The sequence below is a fragment of the Diprion similis genome, chromosome 11 (assembly GCF_021155765.1).
Source record: "Diprion similis isolate iyDipSimi1 chromosome 11, iyDipSimi1.1, whole genome shotgun sequence".
Taxonomy (NCBI): Eukaryota; Metazoa; Arthropoda; class Insecta; order Hymenoptera; family Diprionidae; genus Diprion; species Diprion similis.
In genome coordinates this window covers 8,058,477-8,079,293 of record NC_060115.1, presented here as the reverse complement: position 1 = coordinate 8,079,293, position 20,817 = coordinate 8,058,477, and the positions used below count along the sequence as shown (strand labels likewise).

Here is a 20,817-nt window from a genome sequence, read left to right as displayed (position 1 = left end):
GCCTTTCTCTTGTCAATCGATCGATGATCCATCTCTTTCCTGTCTTCCTCTCGCGATCAGCGATGAGCTTGATCTCGCATCACTTCAATTTTCGACTAAAAAAGGGTTTCTATTTCTTTATTATGGCCCCCAAAGAGCCAAACAAATGAGAACTTGGGTCTCCTGGCTCTTTTGGTGATAAGTTCAAACGGTTTCATTATCTAAATCAACAAATGTCGCTGTGATTGAATCGCCTAACCATCATTCTAGATAACGACTTTGACCGCTGAAGGATACGAATTGCTTATTTGGATATAATTATTATTTCTTTAGATACTTAATTTAAATTATGAATTACTCATATTGTGACGACTTTTCGCACGCTTCTCTTATGCATTCACATAATTGTAAGTAAAATTTCGACTTCACCTTTTCCTTTCTTTATTGTTTCTTTATAGTTTTTACTGTATTAGTTATTGCGTCGTCATGAATAATCTCATTTATGTTCTTGTAAATAAACATTTCTGCAGAGGGGCTTCCTCAAAGTGCCGAAACGTCAACAATTGACCGTTATTCTGACCTTTGACACCGGGAAACGTGTTCCCATATTAATTGAGAATGTCGAGAAACCCTATACCTACATAACGTAATACAGCCGTAATAGATAAAAAACCGTCGTATACTTGTAAAAGGTATATTCAGCATGTTACAGCGTTCACGCGACTGATACGCGGAGATAAACAGTGGACAATGGAAGGCCTACCATTTGAGAAATGGAAGTCGCTACGTGACGAGTGCTCCCCATAATAAAGCCTCAAGTCTGCAGACTGCACGAGACGCCGGTGCAATTTTACAAATCATTTATCCTCTGTTCCGCATTACACGGTTTACAATAGTTACGCTGAATCTAAAATTGTCTACTGCAGTCAAGATTGAAGAGATTCCCAAGCTATTCACGAGAGTCGCATACCCATATAATGCGTGTTGCATGCCTTAAGCCTTAAGCATCCCGCAAACCTGCAGGTCGGACGCCTATCCTTACTGGTCAATTTTTAGTGTCGGTTATATGCGGCATTCTTAATTGCTAGGCGAGGTTAGTTAGGTTCATCTCTGACGCGGGATGGTCCCCGTAGGATCATCATATGGCGCCGCCGTAAAGGATGAGCGAGAATAAGCGCCGACAGGTGGGTGAAGCGGAGTCGGTAACAGGTGGAAGCTTCGACCCGGGGATGCGCGTCGTTCAACGAAATGATGACGGAAAGAAACAAGAAATCAAAAGATCATCCGTTAGTTTTTACGTCGCTTTTGACGTCGAAACAAATGTCGTTATGATAGCGCATAAACCTTATGCTGTGTATCAATCGAAACGCTACGCCGATAATAATTCGTTGCTACTACGCCTGAACTTTTGTATATATATTTTTTTTTACGATTTTGGTCAGCATTTGAGATACGTAACTAATACGGAGTTTTTTTTTATGCGTATATAGTGTTACAATAATAACGTAGCGTTGTCGTGAGGTAAGATTTACGTCAGACAATTCCAATTGCCGATTGCAGCATACTTGACTTTTTTTTAAACGGACAATTTCTTTCTTTCCGTTAGAAAGTAAAAATCCCGGTAGGTGATAAACGCGAGTTTACACCTTGCGTACGTTATATTGCAAGGTCCCAAGTATGCAGGTGACTCGGTACATCTGTCCTACAATATTACCTGCCGTTGTCCTGAATTCAAACGCGAGTCTAATGTGACGGCTGGAATATTAAGTTGACGTTCTTTTAAAAGCCATACTCTCAATATAGACGTGAATCACTACAGGGATTACTATATAGATATTATATTGGCAATAAAAAGTATATCGTATCGTTACTATCCTCTTTTATCCTTACCATGGCAACCACTCATTACATACGTATATACCTTGTCATTACTTTGCGACTCTGCTGGCTGCGGAGAAAAAAGATGGCAAATTTTGTAGTTACAAGTTACTGCGGTGAATACGATTTCTACGATTTTCTACGAATTTTTAGAGAAATTTGAAGATTTTGCAAAGTTTTTTACAACAAATTGCTATCGCGCAAAATTGTAGTGTCTTGTTAATTTTTTACTGCAAAAATATAAATTTTCATGATCAATTGTCAATATTCACCATTTTATAGAAAAAAAAAATTTTCTGCATAACATCTCATAAAAACTTTCAGTTTTTCACGAAAGTTTATATTTTTTCATTAAAAAAAAAATACATAATACACCACAATTTTGTACGAAAATGAACATTTCCATGTGAAAAAAAACTATTCAGATTTACAATTTTGTACGAAACAACTACGAAATGTGAAAATTTCTGTAAAAATTCGTTATCGTAGAAATAACGCAAAAATTCTTCGGTACATCATCCGTAGAAACGACACTCAATGTCAATGAATCCAAGTGATCGGATCAAATCTCATCTGTATTACACAACTCTCGAAGCAGCAATAATGAATGAGTGAGCAATCAACTTGACGTGGTGAAAAAACTGCGGATAAATGCATCTACACCTAATCATTTGATCGTACGTCCATTTACGGTAAATTTAATAAAACACACACACGAACGCCACGTGCTAGACAACGAACGTTAGCCAATAGCAGACGAAAAACGCGCGCGCACGAGGTAGTATGAAATTTCACACGGTCAAAGGTTAATTTTCTCAATAATCAATAATACCTATGATTGCCAAGTTAAGTGCCTAGAATAGCATCGAGCAATGCTCTAACGATCATGCAATAAACGACCGATAAGCTATCCCCATTATATCGTTTTACAACCACTAATGAAGATCATCGACAGATGTGTTTCGCTTATATTTTTTCAGTGTTACTTTAGTACCTACTCACGGGCTGCATCCGATTGCAAGCGGTTGTTGTTCATGATGAAAAACAAAAAAAAAACAATTCAAACAAGCAAAATTCGTATGAAAATTTGTATACGATTCAACCTGCATATATAAGCTGATCGTACACGATGCAATATCAAATTGCAAATGTGCAACGAATAACGGTGAAACGAGAGAATTACTTTTTTATTACGAATTTTCCTCCCCCCCCCTAACCAATTCCGTTGCTACAACTGTACATCTCGAACATTACACGAATTTTCGAAATTTATTATTCAGTTTTATTCATCAGACAGGATCATCTGCGTTTAGGTAATGTGATTCACCGTTTGTACTATCGCTATAATATGTATACTCTACTGAGTAATCTTAGGTACGAGAGGTATGCGACTATGCTTCAATATACTACACCAACCTAAGTAGATTGTGCTTTCGATGAAATTTTTTTTCGTCGATTGAAACGATTAGTAGATTACTTCATATACTCGGTTGCAATTAACCGCGTTGCGTGAGCGTCGTGGATGTCGTTGCAACGTACTTGTATGGAAAACAACTAATTGGTAGCAAAACATCGCCGCGTGTTAAACCAGCATCTAACAAACGTATATACCTACTGAACAAGCCTGAAGGAAGATTGTCGGAGTAACATACCTCTATTATAACGGCACGTCATTCGCCGCAGCTGCATGGGTTTGTATGGAATTAAATGTGTACGTGTAGACGGTTATTTCTTTGAAACCACCCATAAGAGATCTGGTTTGAATCACGGACGCTTATAACAACGCTGCGCCGTACTGAGTTGAAAGAAAATTGCAACTACGCCACGATTGTTAAAAGTAAAAGTATCCCGCAAATATCACGTTCAACTACATTTAATTATACTATATTCGGATACAGATCGGAATCTCAAGCACAAAGTATACCGAACTTAAAAGCTTTCCCGGTTTTTTACTAACTCCCGCCGTTGCTGTCAGTAATTAGGTAAATACATACGTAAATTTTTAAATATGCGAACGCAATGTGACTAGCAAGGGGGTAACAGGAATAATATATACGAGGATCGTTGAAACTACTGCTGCAGTTTCGATGTTATAACAAACAAATTGTCGGGCCGCGATATTAAGTTCACGTGTAAGAATGACCGTAATAATTTTCCAAGATGTAAAAGATGCACATATCCAACGCCTACCTTGGAATCTCGTATATTTTACCACTCGGGAGATTGGAATCGCTATTTTTTCCTCATTTATCTATGAAATTTTATTCACCTGAAATAATTACATCAACAACAGCTACTATACCAGCATTAAAAATCTATTAATCAACTTCATACAGTTATCCTCCTATTTCAGTCTTTCCGTTATCTTAAACGTTATGAAACACCATAATCACACTCGTCATTACATACCGCGAATCAATAACATAAGGAAAGGTAGAAAGAACGTAAGAAGCTATTAGATTATCTATGCTGAAAGAAACAAAAAAAAGCCAAATTGTGCAATGGTGTACATACGTTACAGTTTTTTCGTACATACTCTCCCCTGGAATAACATAAACAATTCTTTGACTAATCGTAAGAAGAATGAATGGCCGATTAGAAAAAAAATAGCGCCCTGCTGCGGCTTAATCATTGTGCATACATATTACACCCAGCATATTTATATAATACGTGGAACCCGACCGATTGTGAGTTGTAAGTTGACCGTAACTGAAGCAATAGTGGCCCTCTACTATACTTACATCGGCTGTGGAATCCCGAAGCCTCTCAAGAAGTGCAATGAAGTGTACGAGAATAAGGAACACACTGCACAAGTTACACGTAGAAATATTCTACCCAGTCTGCAATTATACCGTAAATTCCAACATGTTGTCCGTGGTAGGTATGCGCGGACAACTACCAGCTCCAGAGATTCGAAGTGGATGCAAATACATCTCAGTTTCATCTCCTTACGCATACCTATACCTATACTGTAGCAGAAGAGCAGCGAGCAGTGCTTTTCGAATCCCTGAGATACGGGCTCAAGTATTTACGAAATTAGTGAACAAAAAAAACGTCAGCATCCATGTAACGACGGCTAAGATGACAGCGATATTTTACAAGGGTTGTTACACCGTGAAATACAATTTATTTCTTAAAATATATATATATATATATATATATATATATATATACATATATACAACTGTGTACCGGGGTTCGTAACTCGATCTCGATATTCTACGCTCAGAATCTACTACTGCAAAGTGCAGAAAATTACTCCAATTGTGTTGCACGAGGATACCTCGAGACTATTGGTAATTATGATTGTGGAGAGATCGAGGAAAAAATATTTAACTGGCACAGTCCAATTTCAGACTGATTTACTTTCGCATGATTTGAAGAACGGAAAAACAGAACAAAGCAAACTATTTCACTACTATACGTGATATAACCATTGTGACTTAATATTCGTACGCAAAAACTAGATTCTCATGTAATAAATGAAAATGTATTGAAATTGAATGAATCGCGTTAATGATTGAACAGAGAATAAAAAAAAAAAGATAAATGAATACTTAATAAAAAATACGTATGTAACCCCACTTAGGCTGGCAAGAGAAGACTGAAGAATGTGCCCGGCATACGAATGACGTTACACATTTTCAAACTCGTCTATAATAATAAAGTATATCATGTATAATGGGCTAACCGTATAACACAATCCTACTCGCACCAGCTGTTAACACAAATTCACATTGAGTGTGAATCTCGGACAGCTATTGACACTTTCGAGTTTGAATCGTTTTAATGGATGTCAAATGTGCTGAGCAGGGATCGTCGTGACGTACGATTTCTATTTTTACATTATACAATTAGCGTCATTGCTAATAACAGTATGATTTCTCTACACTTGGACTATTGACGGACTCATATATAGGTTATCGTGTCGGAATCTCGTTTATTTTTCTCTGCTGTATAACATATCGTGTGCTCGATAAATCGAAGTTTTTTCTTTTTCCTCATTTTAATTTTTGTATTTTTTTTTCCTTGTTTTTTTTCTCGTTTTTTTGTCTTTTTGTTGTTCTTTCACATTCAACCAGCAGATGTACAAACGGAGAACTCTAGTAGTTAAGAAGTCTGTGTGCAGACATTAATTCTAAATACATGTGTTATAGGTGTATGTAAACTGTAAGTTTGCTCGTCTATGATTGAAATGAGATTCAAGACTTTTTTACTACATATCCGCTTTCCGAATGACACGGTACATCGGTAGGTACATATAATATACACATAGGTATATATAGGCATGTAGATATATATAGATATATAAGGTGCATACGTGCGCATCGACACGGCTTGATTTCTATTTGATATTCGCAAGGTATCCGGTGATTTCAATCCTACGCATTCAATGCTTCTCCGTTAGTTTATTTTTTTTATTGTTTTATTTTTTCGCGCCATAACTTTCGGGCATACCCAAAAGTTAAATGTGTGAATTTGACACAATTTCTTTATATCAATCAGTCAGACGATGAATTTTTTTCAACATATTCATACCTTATTATATTTATCATTATTGTTGTTGTTGTTGTTGTTATTTTTAAGTATTATATTGACGTGATAAAACTGAAAATTGAAATATGAAATAAAAATAAGCCTCGCAACGTGAATAATGATCTCAACAGTTAATAGTTACCACACGTTGTATATCATATCGTACTAAGCTTCCCTGTAACCCACGCAAAACTACGTTTATCGTTAGAGTCTCACAGAGATACCTCTAACGGGTCGACTTTATGTCTTTTCAATTTAAACGGTACTGGGTAATGATTCCAAAGTGCCAAATTTACCGTGCATCGGCATTCAGCCTGTACCTACGAGATGAAGCAAATGATCTATACTTACAGAGCATCCGTCTAATACACACCATGAAGCTACTCAAGAGCAACACGCATGAAACAGGTTGAATATTTAATAGGCCAATTAACGGTATTATGCAGGCCGATCTATTTACCGAGACCGATTGATATCAGAGCGGAATGTTGATCGCTGAAAATACAACGAAAATAAGGAAATTACACCAGAATGGTCGAGTTTAAAAAACATATTATTATTATCATTATTTGAATCTGTAGAAGAGGGGAAATTTTAGGAAATCCCTAAGCTTGCCCTCGTTTTACGTGTAACGCGGATATACTGAAATCAATATCTATATACACACATAAAAGTAATCTCCGAGACGTATATATATATATATATACGTATGATAGTTTTTAATGACATGCATCATTAGCCTACTTATCTCAAGCAGATCGCTTAATTTTCGTCATATTTCACATGCTTTGAAATTTTTATCGTAGATAATATTTGTAGCGGAGCTATGAAAGATAAAACCGAGGTAGGTATAAAGTATACGGCTGCACAATTAGGTTTTTTTTTTTTTTTCTACTTTACTTTCTTTTTTTCCCCGTTTTTAACGTAAGTGATAATTATACGTGTTCTGACGAATAGTTGGGTATAACTTCGTTTTTATTACATCGCCTTAACCGTGAAGTATAACAACCGCATTGTAGAATTTCATGACACTGAGGCTCTGATTTTTGCGTAAAAATACGATATTAACATGTTGAAACAATGCCTTTATAAATACGCATGAAATTTGACCGAGATCTCTGAATTCTTAGTCTTTCTTAATTGGTACGGTTATAGTTCAAGTGTTCTCTTTATTTGTTTCTTTCATTTGTTTCGTTAAAAATTCCAGTTTTCACCACTTTTTCTCCCGCCATTCCACACGAGATTCCGCATACACATAACGAGATTCCTTAGGCGAACGATGGATCATCGTTTCTACTTATCTAAGCTCACAATTCTAGCTGATTCAAGAAATATTATGTATTATGCATTACTTCCGTGAACGGGATAAAGACTACATTATACCTTTGTCAGATGAAAATATTATCCCTCGCGGCTGTGCGTATGCATTACCATATTTTTTGCACTTACGTTTGCCCATTGTGCAGTGCGAAACCGAGCTAAAGTACGTACAAAGATATTTCATTCTTGAAGGTATATATTATCAGATTTCTACGAACGATAAGTGAGACAACGCGCATCGGCCGACGTTGACAGACCGACATTTTTTTCGCTATCTTTGTTAGGTAAATATATATATATATATATATTGTACCAAGGCACAAAAGAGCCAATTTTCTTTACCGTTCTTCCTCTCCCGACGCACAGCAGCTTCATTTTTATATCCGCGTTGTACCGCTTTACTTCTACAATATTCTAATATACCGTTATAAACGTATGTAAATATGTTATATCCGTCTGACAGTGATTGAAAAAAAAAATCAACGTCAATGAAACAATATTTTTGCCTTCGTCATTAGATAAATAGATAAAATTTATAACGTGTACATTATAGAGAGAGAGAGAGAGAGAGAGAGAGAGAGAAAGATGCGTTGAGAAATAAATGACTCATGACTCAAGTTGTAACGATTAAAATCATACAATAATAGTATCACTTGATCTTGAATATTCATTTGACCCAAATCGTATGCCGACAGAAGCAATCGGTGAATTCTTAAATGATTGGTAATTGAGTCTGTGAATTTTTTTCTTCACCACGATTTTGCCGCAGCATTCGTTAATTGGCTTATTTTATAATTACAGCACAAAATTTACCTTCAGTATCAACTATTAGTTGCAAACCAGCTGTAACCGGTTCCACGTTATTCGAATGATATTAAAAATCCATGTGTCGTTAGTCAATTGATCGACAAACAGCTAATCGAACACTTTACTATTATAATTAAATTTCACCTGTAAACTGTATTAATAATTCAAGATTACAGGTGCTTGGTTCGGTTTTAAAAAGAAAGAGAGAAAAAGTAAATAAAAAAACCATTAAAATCATTACAAAAAAAGGTCAAACAAGCAAATCATGTACAGATCGAATAATTATTTGAGAAAAAAAAAAACAACTAAAAAACTAACCCCGTTTATAAGTGTTGGATAAATTCGTGTTCCAACGAAATAATCATATATATATATATATGTATATATATATGATATTGCGGCATTGACACGTAGGTCAAGATCCAAAGTTCACAACGCATGAATAATATAAATATCTAGGCACAGACTGGCATCTTGGAACATGATTTTCACGTCAGTTAATTGCAAGATAAGCGGCTTGGTTAACGACGGACTAACCAGCTACACATGTCACAGCTGTATAACATACAGACCGGTTTACGTCGCGCAACAGTCGGTGGTCGATATGTCGATCAGCGACGGATTGACTTGGTCCATTTTCATCGCGGCGATATTTAGCCTCTCGTGTTCCGTCATGTCAAACGAACGGTACGTGCAATCATTTCATTTCTTCTTTTCTTTCTTAATAATGAAATTTCTAATGCCGTAATCTACGTAGGGGTGTAAGGTGGCTAGCGCTGGGTCATGATATAACGGAGGGTGAACAGAGGGTGATGAATATGAAAGTAGAGAGATACAATAAGAGCTGGCCGGTATCGACTGCGGCTCAAATCTTCTACAGTACGAAAAACGGCATGACGATAAATTACATCATAGCGACGGCGTCTACGATGAAGGGATTCGTCAGGGTGGAGAAAGGCGGAATTGGCCAGAAATGGGTGGTGATAAAATACACGAGCGAAAATGGAACTCAAGACCAGTTGCAAGTCTTGATCGAATCGTACAAGATCGAGCCAAGTTTCATCGTCAAAGGCAATTCGGCAAAGACTTTGTCAACCGTGATTGTCATGAACGAAATCAGGAATTGGACCGAACAAATATTACAAAAAGATGGAGAAAATTCTAACAAAATCGATGAAAACCTGTGATTTTTATTATTACATTTATATAGCGTAAGATGTATCAGATCCATGGTGCTTGTCGATATTGATCTATTAATTTATTATTTATTTAGTTAACGTATATTTTTGTGTCTTCACTCTTTAATTTAAAAAAACCCATTTTTCTGTATTATACCTGGTCTATATAATTGAGGTGATATTAAGCACGTTATGCTTCGGTAATAAAAGTTTTTGCATATTATCGACGGAGGATTGTACTTTCTATTTAGTAAAAAGCCTAATTATTCACAATAGTGGTTTTTATCGACTACTAATTATACTATTTGAACAATAATTATCGCGTTAGTTATCCCGTAACCGGATCTGCTAATCTGACCAGTTACGTCTTTTCCTCTTTTCTCTATACAGAAAACGGAATTTCCTCCCAATCATAGGCGAGAAAAAGTGAATCATAATATTAAGGAGGCTTACTCATTTTACTTTCTATACGTATATGCAAGTATTTGGGAAATAAAATAATACGCTGTATCAAAGGAATAAAAATTAGAAGTTGACCTAGTTTGAATAATATTTCGCCCTAGTTACTAGCCTACAATAATAACTCAAACCGTTATACATACCTATATACATCAGTGTCCCTAATTACGAAAATCACGATCACAGTATACGAAAGCAACCTAACTCACTAACCATTTCCTCAATTATCCAAATCCGTTGATACTATCCTATACGATTACGATTAACACGTTCGGTGAAAATTGTAAACCCAAAAGATTATGACCAACGTAAGAACCACCGCACAAAGCGTATGCAGAACGGAGCGCATTGCGCTCGGTTGTAACTAACGCAGCGATGTCATGTTAAAAAAAAAATTCTGCATCACGCTCACATACACGAGTATGAGGCTTATTCTCCTCTGCACTTGAGCGCAGCGGCATCCAAGATTAGATAATTGCATAGCTGGCACATAGCGAGGAAGGTGAGTATTTATTATATATGATGCGGAAAGACGTGCAGGTACAATGAAGAACATGAAAAAACGCCGCGGACAAGCTTCAATCGTTGGACATAAAAACTGATATTTAAAAGTGGACAGCGAACACTTAAGGACGAAAGGCGTCCTTGTTTAACCTGCTTGGAACTCCGTCTTTTCACCCCGTTAAGCTAGCTTGCGGAAATATCACGCCTCACTCAATGACGATGAGAAAAATGAATGGGATATTTTTGAATAACATTTTTTTTATACGGATTTCACAGCAGCAGAGATCGCGCAAGATGAGGATACCTACGGAAAGGATAGTCGAGCAGCTATAAGCTGCATCGATCAATTTCACAGCATCAAAGCGTGTAGCTTATCGCGTTAAGAATTCGTCCCGCGTCTGCAAGCAGCAATTCGTATAGCTATAGGTATACATCGTAGCAATAATACAGATTTATTTGAAGAGCATATTGAGAGTAGGCTTGAATAAATTTTTTTCTCGTAATTAATTTATCACGAGAAGCCTTTACACGCCGCATTAAAGTGTAAATAAGTGTATATTTTGGAAACTTCCGACACACTGTATGTATAATATTGACGCAGACGAGATTTACTCATTTTCTTTAAAAATCATCGAGGTCCGCGTAAATCATGCGAAAGTCGTAAAAATGAGTAAAAACTTAGCTCGAATCACACGTTTCTTCGAAAGTAGAAAGCTCTCACATGACCGGCGCGTATACACTAAGCACCGGTTTTCGCGCGTAAATGAATCGCGTCTAGATACAAACACAAACACAAACACACACAAGCAAATAAATTGGTGGCAGGGAAACTAACGTACATTATATAGAAACGCTTGGAATATATCGGTAAAACGATAATGTGCCAACCAACTTGTATTCTACATATATATAAATGCGAAAGGAGAGGAATTTCAGGACGAAGAGGCAAATGAACAAACAAGAAAGCAAAGAAAGCTACTTGTGCGCTATTTCGTCTAGCGAAATTAAGACGTTGTTATACAAACATGCAAAAACGGTATCGCGGATCTTTCAAGAAACGATTGACCCTGGATATTAGCCCCTTGCGTCACACATTATTTTGTTGAGTTAACTTTTCGTCGCTGATTACGAAACTCAATGTAGATTTCAAAAATTCATGGCGGCGGATTCAATGTGGTGGATTAAAATTTCAAATTTAATCGAATACGGTCAAAAAACTGTATGCAGAGGCTTCAAAATCTGATTTCATATTCGTAATCAACGGTCTCAAAATCCCTGGACAGAGTTTTTTCTACGGATTCGATCGAATTTTAAATTTTCGTCCACGATATTGGATCCGCCATCTTAAATTTTTTAAATCTGATTTTAGATTCGTAATCAGACATCCCAAAAACATAATTTATTTATGAAACATGTATACTCGTATGTCTAGAAGAATAACTTTACATAAAATAATTGGGGTAAGTTTCTCTCTCTCTCTCTCTCTTTTGGTTGCGTCGTCGAAACGTTTGATGAATTTTATTCCAGCGATTGTTCGCCCACAGATAAAATAACAATCAATTTAAAACGGTTTCAAAGCATTTCAAATGGTTTCAAACGGTTTCAAAATTATTCTAAAATCCTTCAAACCGATTTCAACAAGTTTCAAACAATTCTTAAATAATTTCAAAATGATCAGGAATGGTTTCAAACCATTTTCAAGTAATTCCAAATGTACTGAAAATGGTTTTAAGCGATCCAAAACAGCTCCGAACTATTTTATGCCATGTCTAAGCAATTGCAATGATGCGATTTTCGATGTTAAAATGAAAAAAATACTCTGGCATGATCCTCGCGTGAAACGGCATAAAAGCAAGAAAAAGCAAAAGATCCCCAACGCGGGAATCCGTTGCAGAAGTTCTGCATCCGTTTCTCCGTGCTCGTATAGGCATAAGAACGCCAATCCAGGTTAACACTGCACGTATGTACATACACGCCGACCGGTGCTATAAAACGAACGTCATCGCGCGTACGTATTCCGCGTCGAATTCGCGATGCGGCAAGTTTTTACAATCCACCGCATCTCGATCTCACCCCCTTCGCGAATTTCTTCATTTCTCACGTTGTATTTTCACTTAGGATCATAATATATTTGCACAGTTCAAATGGGGATACACGGAGAGATCGAGAAACCTGCTGCATCATGAAGCATGGCTCGAATAATTTATCGTGCGAGGTTTCGTCGTCGCTGCACACACGCACACACACACACTGCGCGTGAATGAATGAATGAATGGACAAGCTATCTCCGGAAAGATTTATTGTCGCTACAACGCAACGTGGTTTTTCTACGCGTTATACAAGAGAGGGAGAGAGAGAGAGAGAGAGAGAGAGAGAGAGAGAGAGAGAGAGAGAGAGAGAGAGAGAGAGAGAGAAGAAAAGAAAGAACGCGTTGATACTATCTCGTGTCAAATCGAACGGAATATCAGAATCATCGAGTCTTAAGATAATTATTTTGAATTTTAAAGAGAAACTCTGATCTTATCTTCGTGTTCATCGTGTAAATCTTTGGCTGCATTAGCCCCGTAAAGATAGTAAGAGGCACGTATATTTTCAACTTGCAAGCTCGAGTCCAGAGCAAGAGAATCGGCATTGAAATTTCCTTCGGAATTCCCATGTAAGTGGATTTCTTATCCGTAATTTCTTACCGCGATATAACGAACGATTAAGAAATCACGCCGTTTCTCCAGCTGCAAAAAGTGAAGTGTGTATATTTGTATATGCACACCGAAATGCAAAAAATGCTCTCCAAAAATACTGTAACGACCTTACATATATTGCAATCACGATTACAGATCGCGGCGCTGAATTTCTGCCGTAAGTCCGAAAGTTTATTTTACATCAGGAGCATAGAGATAAACTCTGACATAATTGAATCTCTTTTTTTCTCTCTCTCTCTCTCTCTCTCTGTGTAATTACGATATCCGAGACGAGGATATAAATGGTGCACAGTCGACGGTATGATAATTGATTATAAAATTGTGCGGAAGTGAATATATTATATAGTAGGTACCTATAGTAGTATCTTCCTATAATATATATCTATATGTAAGTACAATGTATCTATGTATATAAATAAAAGCGAAAGCGCGAGTTGTTGAACCGTCCGCAATTGATAATGATGGAGCGCCGATTAGCTGTATAATTGATGCCTATTATTATAAACTTTCGACTTTCGCACGAATGATATTATTTTATTTTTGTGAGAAAGGATAGGAAAAAACAAAGGTTGGCGAAATTTTCAGATTCGTAGTGCATAATAATGCAAAGGCGGTATGAATAATGATAATAAAATGAAATAACCTTTGTAGAAAGTCAGAATCGAATCCCGCTATGATATGTGCAGAAAAAGAAAAGAAACTTTAGCACGCAGTTAAGACCATAAGACGAAAAGCAGTGAAAGGAGTCAGAGATGGATGATGATGTGATAAATTCATTCCAACTCAGGAACAGGCAACGAAGCTTTTTCAATTTTTGAATAACGACAGGTCATCGAAAGAGTCGATATATATATCGACCGAATAATTATGATCTCAGACCGCATCCACATCCACGTATCAAAATGCTGTGGATTCTGGTACAAACGATCGACAGGAATCAGCATCGATCTTCAGTTTCTAACAAATGGATAGAGATAAAAAAAAAGGCGACGAGTACCACTATAAACACCTAATTAGGTACTTTCATCTAATGGCAGCGAGTATGCGAGAAATGTCAAAAAAAAACCGCTCAGGTCGACTAGCTTAGCTTTAAATAGGCTTTCAAAAGATCAGTCGGTCACCTGTTAGTCGAGAAACGTGATTGAAAAAAAAAATACATCTATACATATACACATAAATAGATACAGAAGGTGACATTAATTTATATATAATATCTCTGTCGCTAAATCAGTGTATAACACTTATTTCTATAATATTCGCGTCGTCTGACTATAACGAAATGTTGGAACTACCTACATATTTTTTCTATTACCCTGCATTAGAAAACTTGGGGTCAGTTAGGTTGAACAAAAACAACTTCTTCCGGATGTAAATAAATTAACAACCAATATATGTGTATATATATAGAACGTTACAACGATGAGGTTAATTGTGAAAGAAAGTTGCATTTTGGTATATACCAAGAAATCATAGAAATCTTCGTACGTTTTTTTTTTTTTTTTACATTTTATAGAATTGATGTGATTGAATTACAGTCAAGTCGAAAGGATCGAAAAAATCTAACACACTGACCCAAAGAGAAAGAAGGGAAATCTCGACACCCCGTTAAATAGTCGCAATACTGTTTTATATTAGGTACAGGTAAGAATTATAATTATTGAATACACAAACGGCGCCAAGTGTTTGACGAACGACCGTGAATAAAAAAGAAATGCATGCATGCGCAGACTGAGCTTAATAACGCGAAGACTTGAAATCGAGTGAATGCCATTAGCGGAGACATGCGATGAGATTAAGAATTTTAAAACTTACGGTTTATATACCTAGATTGATCCCACGTGAAATTTGCAGGCCATTCTAATAAATCTTTGAAACGACTTTGGCCAGGACTATCGGTGATTTACGAAAATATAAAATCGTTGCTAAAAAAAGATCCTTTCACGTATAGTATCTTCTAAATAATATTGATCGTATATTTCAGCGATACCGTAAGTTTAATACTTAAATTTCACTTCGGTCTTACATATATTACACATATATAATTCTTTGTTCGAAAGTTCGAAAGAATCTATAGTATAATAATAGTAATATGTATAGTAATATCAGAATAATAAGCGAGTCTGTGTTACGAATAAAATGAAAAAACGTCGACAAGGTGTGGAAAAAATTGACTATGCTATGAACAGACGTACTTCCGACTAGAAACTAATAGGATTATAATGTTTCCTTGAGAAGTGCAGGTACAGGCTGTACCCTGTACTAGGATGCACATGATATTCATTCAGTGAACGAGAGGCTTAATATATAATATGGACATTGAACATGGTTTTCTGACGACTATAAAATTTTTTTTTCTTTGTTTCTTTTTAAGTATACTCGTACAGTTGAGAAATCAGCGGGTGATCTCCGGTTATGTGGAGACAGAGAGAGAGAGAGAGGCGTTAGATATTAGACTGGAATACGGTTATATTCGTGTGAATGCCATTCGATTTATAGACGATGAATTATAGGTCGTAAAAAAGGTTTTTTCCTAATATCCCACATTGCGTTATGAATATTTCATTTTTTTTTATCTCCAAACGCTAATTAACCCTTCGTTTAACGCTTGAAACGAATTCAGTTACAATGAGCATCGTCAGATTGTACAATTATAGATGAGTTTTTAATTAGAAATAAATGCAAATTACCGAAACAACATCTCCCGGTTGTTCCACCATGTTGTTACTGTTGTTAGTAGACAAAAACTAATCGTCAGTCAACGTCAAGCTTACTCGTGATTAATGATGAATGCCACTACATCATTACATCGATAGTTAGTTATAGATTTTTTCTTTTATTTTCTATTCAAGAAGCGCGAATGCTCGGATCTACGCAGCTGATTATACGCTTGAAAAATCATCGGCGGAACCGAAAACGGACGAAATTTTCTAATGAAAATAAAAGTGCAATGTCTGTGACACAGGGTGTAATTTTCTGGAGCAGAATCAACTCCCGTATAATTCGATGCCGAAGAAGTTTTCACTTCATCTTCATTTTCAATTTCGATCTAATACGATTCGTGGTAAAATATATGCGCTATGTTAAATTGTAATAGATACTCACTCGGTTTCAAAGTATTCGATTCCGCGATGGGCTGGAGGTTCGATGTCCTTGGCATGTTCTTTTCGTTCGGCGGATCGTCAAGGTTGTCGAAAAGATTATGGTCGGAAAAGTCAGTTAATTGATGTAGGATTAACACGAGAGAAAACTCACGTGACGTATTTCATTCACCAGTTTCAGACACGTAATATATATAATACAACAGCTTTGTTGTTGCGAGTAAACACATCTGTTCCTCAATCAAACAACACACAACACACACATACACTGACAGCGTGTTAATGTAATACTAGGAAACAAGTGAGCGCGGAGAATAGACTATCTCCTCAAGCACGGTACGCGCGCAACTTCACACTGGATTAACCCTCGGCTAACGTTTCAACGAAGTTGGAGAAGAATCAGCCGAAGTCGCGTCAAAATACTCAATGCGATGTTTTTCACTCACCGAACCTCTGAGGCGACGATAAATACCGCACACACCACTCAGTTGTTATTGTCCACGCTCAATTATCGTCCGCGAAATGTTCGATCAACCGTGTTGCGTGTTTCCTATCGCATGCCATCGTCTTTTGTTCCCACCCTGCACGCGTATAGTTTCGATATGATTGCAGATATGTTTTCTGCGATGTTCACTGCCTGCAACTTTCTCAAACGAATATGCTGTCGCCCAAACGGTCCGTCGACGATTCAGAACACCTGCGCACGGCGGATCCTAACCGACTGACGATGAGCTGGGATCTAAGATCGCAGGCTCTCGATGAACCTGCCTCGCAGGTCAGGTCGAATAGGGGAACACGGGCGACGACGTCGTCGGGACGAAGGAGGCAGCAAACGCGGGAGAAACGGCTCTGAGCTCTCTGAGCTCTCTGAGCTCGGCTAGACGGCGATCTTAGTCGCGCTTCGCGAGCGTATATCCTGCAACTAGATGCGATATATCCTCAGCTCTCACCCTCCTATCTCCCGCGCAGACACACCGAAGCGCAAACACTTTCGTTTCATCACGATAATTCCGATTTTAACTGCCGTATTAATAAAACTTCACCACTTCGCGTGCAAAGTGGGTAATAATTGAGGGATATTACTTTCGTGGGCGACTAGAGATAGAGAAGTCTGACTTCCGGTTTCGGATCAATTTAAAATGTCGTTAAAATCTATGGAGTAACAATCGCGAAGCGTGTATCATTCTGCAATTGTTTTTTCGTTCCAGAAAATATGTATTCCTACGCTGTCTACCTGCACCCTCGCGAACGTATACGTAAAAGTAGGGCCAATTCGAAATTCGAAATAAGAGTATTCTTTTTTTTTTTGGTAATCAAATTTCAGATGCTGATGAGCAGTTTTTACTGCCGCACCGTTTTAATAGATTAATATCGGGAAGTAGAACTCTCAGATTTTGAATTACTCACATAGTTAAACTTACACATCGAATTCGAAGCCAACTTCGCGTTGCTTAGGTTAATAGCTGAAAGCTCTTCAAGAACTGATGATATAATCGATCAATCATTGATCTACGTTGCGGTCAAGACTTCAACTAACGATATCTATTTAGCAAGTAAGTAATTATATTACTATCAACTAGATAGGCACATGAGCTGCGGGGTATGGTAAAGGATCGCTATTTCAAGAAATGTAACTTCTCTTTAAAAAATCGGTTGTCGGTGACTAAACTCTCTTAATAGTATATATATTAACATTTTTATTTCTATACATACCATTACTTATTGATACAAATGCATACCACGTGACGTAAATCTCGCATGCCGTATTGAATATCCGGGAACGACGATGAACATTAATTATATGTGCACAATTATGGAAATTTTATTTTGTTTTCGGAATTTCTAACGCCGCATATCTCATAAATGTATAAGAATTTAGAATATATATGCAAAATAAATTCAAACGTCAATAAATTTTATTATTATCAATTGTGAAGTAAGATTGAAAGGAACCGAAACAACATTCTAACCACATACTAAATTTGCAGTGTAAAAGCGAATATGATTAATTTTTTACATACGTCTTATGTCGACAGATATAAATCATCCCACAATACTGAATGGTATCAGCAACAAAATATATGGAAAGAAAGGATATTTAAAAAAATGCCCAAGACATTTGAGAGTAAGAAAAAGAAGACTGCATCATCAACTGTAAAAGATAATTTAAGTAAACAGTTTGGAGGCAGTATCAATAGATTGGAAATGGGTAGCAGTTATAAAGGCATAAACAAGAGTTCGCAAATGTTCTGTGGCAAAGCCATGAAAAATTCTAGTCTGCCCTCTCAAAGTAGTTTGTTATCATCAAATACTGCAAATTCAGGGTCAACATCATCGTCCTTAATTGCACTGAAAAAGTCGCAGGCACAAAAAACTACTTGTAATGAAAATTCGATGTGGTTGTTTTCAAAAAACGAGAAAAGTAAGAAGATGGACAACAAGCCGAATGATTACAGTAATGCAATTTCAAGAATGTTTTCAGATGGGCTAAGTGACTCAGAAGATTCTACACACGAATTAAGCCATTTTACTGAGTTGCCTAAACTCGGAAACTATTCATTACCTTCTTCTGCGAAGGTTGCTCTGTCAGAATGCACTAATGATAATCGAACAAAGAAAGAAACCAGCATTGTACCAGCATTGATAAAACGTGAAACTGCACGTGTGGAGAAAAATAAAACTAAAACTAAATTGATAGAAAATGCGGCTGGTTTAATGCCAAGTCTGACTGATCATAGATCGGTCTTTTATAAAAGTGCTAAAATAAATCAAAATGAAGATGAGAATCTCAAACTTTCTGATTTATTCAAGAATATCGAGGAAAATTCTATTATCAAACCTGCACAGGTGGATAATGTCAGTTGTACAAGTTTTCACCTGTACAAACCCCCTAATGAATTGTTAAACACTGACTCAGAACACATCGGGTCCCAGCTGTCTAACATCAGTTCTATCTCACTTTCCCCTATCGAATTTGATCGCCAATCATCTGAATATTCCATGAGTTTTGAACAGGAAAGTCAGCCTGACATGAAAGTTAAGGACTCTAGTTTTAAAATCTCACAGGCCATGTATTTGCAACGCCGAAAGCTTTCCTTAATTAAGAAAAAAGATAGAAACAAAAGGAAGTTGTCATCCAGGATATACAATTCGGTTATAAAAGAAGAGCAAAAATCAGTACTAGAAAACAGGTCACCTGTTAAGTTGAACTTTACCTTCAGTCCTGAGTACAAATATGAAAGTTTTGTCGGTGAAGAAAAACACCTAGGAAATTTTTACTTGTCGAAGCAACCTACGATGCTTGAAGATGTTGATTTTTCGGACATTCACACGTTAAAAAAGACTACATTCAGCTCAAAAAAGGAACAACTGAAGCGACGCAATGTTTTTGATCAAAATCACGATTATATCGACACAAAAGTGGGCAAGGCTTGTAACACATTTCAAGAGAACTGCCAAGTATCTACAACTATTAACATACCTGAAAATAGTTTTCCAAAAATCGAGCATTTATCGATAGACTCACTTCCTGGAACAAGCAACCATAGCTCGAATATTTCAGACTTCAGTACAAGCAGATGTTCCACCACCGACAGTTTTTCAAGTATTTCGAAAAATGTACAAACTTTTGTGAAAGAATGGTTAGATGATCAGGACAAAATAGAAGCTTCCACTGGCAACGATTATTTGGGACGACTATTTGGCACCAATGAGATACCACGAAAACGTAGACGTCACGATTTAAACAGTACAAAATATATAGAGCATTGCACGACTTTAGACCCAGAAGAAATGTTATCCAATTATTCTTGTGAATATGATGAAACCTATAAGACGAAAGCTTTCCATCCCAATTGAAACTAATGTGGCAGTAGATATCGCTGTTTGATATTCAATAAAAATTTAAAACTTAGACTTTTTTATATCTTTGATTACTTTATAACAGGTTAACTTATTCACGTAAAATTATTATCCAATTATTTTCATTTCGTAAATATTATTAATTTATAATTATTCTTCTGTATCTCAACTGTACGGTATATGTTTTAGTGAAACATGTTTTATTAATTATTTTGTTATCAACAATGTTCACTGCAAAGAAAATTGTAATATGTACATTTAATAAATGGTGCTTGTTGCTAGCAATCCATACTTCCGAAAATATACGATGTGCAATTATTCATATATCTGTTATTTAATTTCTTAATTATTAAGAATACGAATAATTCACGACATGAGAAATTATAGTTTATAATTCAGGTAATGTACCTTGTCAAACAAACTCAGATTATCATCCTATGCATATCCAGCAGAATCTTGACAATTGAGTTCTCACAATTGCACTTGAGGATGTCAAAC

General features: G+C 36.6%; 1 protein-coding gene across 1 annotated transcript; it reads left to right on the top strand.

Annotated features, from left to right (window-relative positions):
• Positions 1–9,017: 9,017 nt before the first annotated feature.
• On the top strand, positions 9,018–9,741 carry LOC124412103. Its single transcript, XM_046891715.1, has 2 exons — positions 9,018–9,207; positions 9,278–9,741. The coding sequence occupies exons 1-2, from the start codon at positions 9,125–9,127 to the stop codon at positions 9,705–9,707; spliced, it is 513 nt and encodes a 170-aa protein (XP_046747671.1). The 5' UTR covers positions 9,018–9,124; the 3' UTR covers positions 9,708–9,741.
• The last annotated feature ends 11,076 nt before the right edge of the window (positions 9,742–20,817 follow it).